The sequence below is a fragment of the Coregonus lavaretus genome (genome assembly GCF_964263955.1).
Source record: "Coregonus lavaretus genome assembly, contig: HAP1_SCAFFOLD_1269, whole genome shotgun sequence".
NCBI lineage: Eukaryota > Metazoa > Chordata > Actinopteri > Salmoniformes > Salmonidae > Coregonus > Coregonus lavaretus.
In genome coordinates this window covers 100,001-101,914 of record NW_028156269.1, presented here as the reverse complement: position 1 = coordinate 101,914, position 1,914 = coordinate 100,001, and the positions used below count along the sequence as shown (strand labels likewise).

At 51.7% G+C, this 1,914-nt stretch overlaps 1 protein-coding gene across 1 annotated transcript in view; it reads right to left on the bottom strand.

The window, feature by feature from the left end:
* Positions 1-321: 321 nt before the first annotated feature.
* The window catches only part of abcg2b (ATP-binding cassette, sub-family G (WHITE), member 2b), a gene marked incomplete at its 5' end in the record, with an annotated part of 43,712 nt that continues 42,119 nt past the window's right edge, over positions 322-1,914 (bottom strand). The window contains 2 exons of the mRNA XM_084200532.1: positions 322-678; positions 1,188-1,240. Of these exons, the coding sequence (XP_084056658.1) occupies positions 531-678; positions 1,188-1,240 (201 nt within the window). The 3' untranslated portion in view covers positions 322-530. The remainder of the gene's footprint in view (positions 679-1,187; positions 1,241-1,914) is intronic.

Sequence of the window (1,914 nt, the reverse complement as noted above, 5' to 3'; positions counted from 1 at the left end):
GAATCTGTTATTCAATGTGTTTGTATGGGCTAATAGCAGTAAGGACTATCTGTTGTTCCATGTAGTGAATCTGTTATTCAATGTGTTTGTATGGGCCAATAGCAGTAAGGACTATCTGTTGTTCCATGTAGTGAATCTGTTATTCAATGTGTTTGTATGGGCTAATAGCAGTAAGGCCAAATAAACATTTTCATCAAATACCTTTTTAATATATTTTTTTTCATACCTCAAGGAGTCTTAAAATTCAAAATCAAATAGCAAAATGATACTTGGTAGGACTTTCTTAAAACAATTCCATATAGCTCAGGGCTTGGACTGTATTAAGGCACATCACACACAAAAATTAGACAGAACATTTTTGATAAAACCGTACATCATATAACATTATTACACCGCTACATTTCTTCAACACAAAATGTACAATACCACCATACAACAATGTTAAAATGTACGTGTGTGTGTGTGTCTCTTCATAGTCCACGTTGTTCCGGAAGGTTCTATCTGATTCTACTGCGGTGTGTGTGTGTGTGTTACTTCCAGCGGTTGATCCGTCGGAGCTGTATGTAGGCCAAGACCATACACACCGTTATGATCCCAGCCAGAGCTACCTGGTTCTGCCAGAAACCCCAGGTACTGTAGTCTATACCCTGGGTCTCCAGGTACACCTCCCCTGGAAGACTAGAGGAGAGAGAGGGTTAGGGTTAAAGGTCAGAAACCCCAGGTACTGTAGTCTATACCCTGGGTCTCCAGGTACACCTCCCCTGGAAGACTAGAGGAGAGAGAGGGTTAGGGTTAAAGGTCAGAAACCCCAGGTACTGTAGTCTATACCCTGGGTCTCCAGGTACACCTCCCCTGGAAGACTAGAGGAGAGAGAGGGTTAGGGTTAAAGGTCAGAAACCCCAGGTACTGTAGTCTATACCCTGGGTCTCCAGGTACACCTCCCCTGGAAGACTAGAGGAGAGAGAGGGTTAGGGTTAAAGGTCAGAAACCCCAGGTACTGTAGTCTATACCCTGGGTCTCCAGGTACACCTCCCCTGGAAGACTAGGGGGGGGGGGGGAGTACAGAGAGATGGAGAGTAGAGAGATATTGAATTCTAGAGTTCTGCCACACGGTGGCGCTGTCAGCATTTAAATGGATGGGCGAGGAGCATAGAAGGAGAGACTAGGAGAAGGAGCGGTGAACTTACATGGTGGTGTTGCTGTAGAAGATCTGTCCTTTAAACTCATTAATGGTCACAGCCTGATGGGAGGAGAGAGAATAAACCCATTATTACCATCACAGGGTCAATCTGGAAATTACATTTTCCATACTGTTGGTTCAATCTGTCTAACTCTCTAATAGGAGCATTAAATGTAGACGCTGTTACGTCCGGTCCTCCCTCCCTCTCTGTCCCTCCCCCTCCTCTCTCCAACCTCCCCTCCCTCCCCCTCCTCTCTCCTCCCTCCCTTCCTCCCCCTCCTCTCTCCTCCCTCCCTTCCTCCCCCTCCTCTCTCCTCCCTCCCCCTCCTCTCTCCTCCCTCCCTTCCTCCCCCTCCCCCTCCTCTCTCCTACCTCTCCCCACCCCCTCCCTCCCCCTCCTCTCTCCAACCTCCCCTCCCTCCCCCTCCTCTCTCCTCCCTCCCTTCCTCCCCCTCCTCTCTCCTCCCTCCCCCTCCCCCTCCCTCCCCCTCCTCTCTCCTCCCTCCCTCCCTTCCTCCCCCTCCCTCCCCCTCCCCCCCTCTCTCCCCTCCTCTCTCCTCCCTCCCTCCCTCCCTCCCTCCCCCTCCTCTCTCCTCCCTCCCTTCCTCCCCCTCCCCCTCCTCTCTCCTACCTCTCCCCACCCCCTCCCTCCCCCTCCTCTCTCCGCCCTCCCTTCCTCCACCTCCTCTCTCCTCCCTCACCCTCCCCCCCTCCTCTCTCCTCCCTCCCCCTCC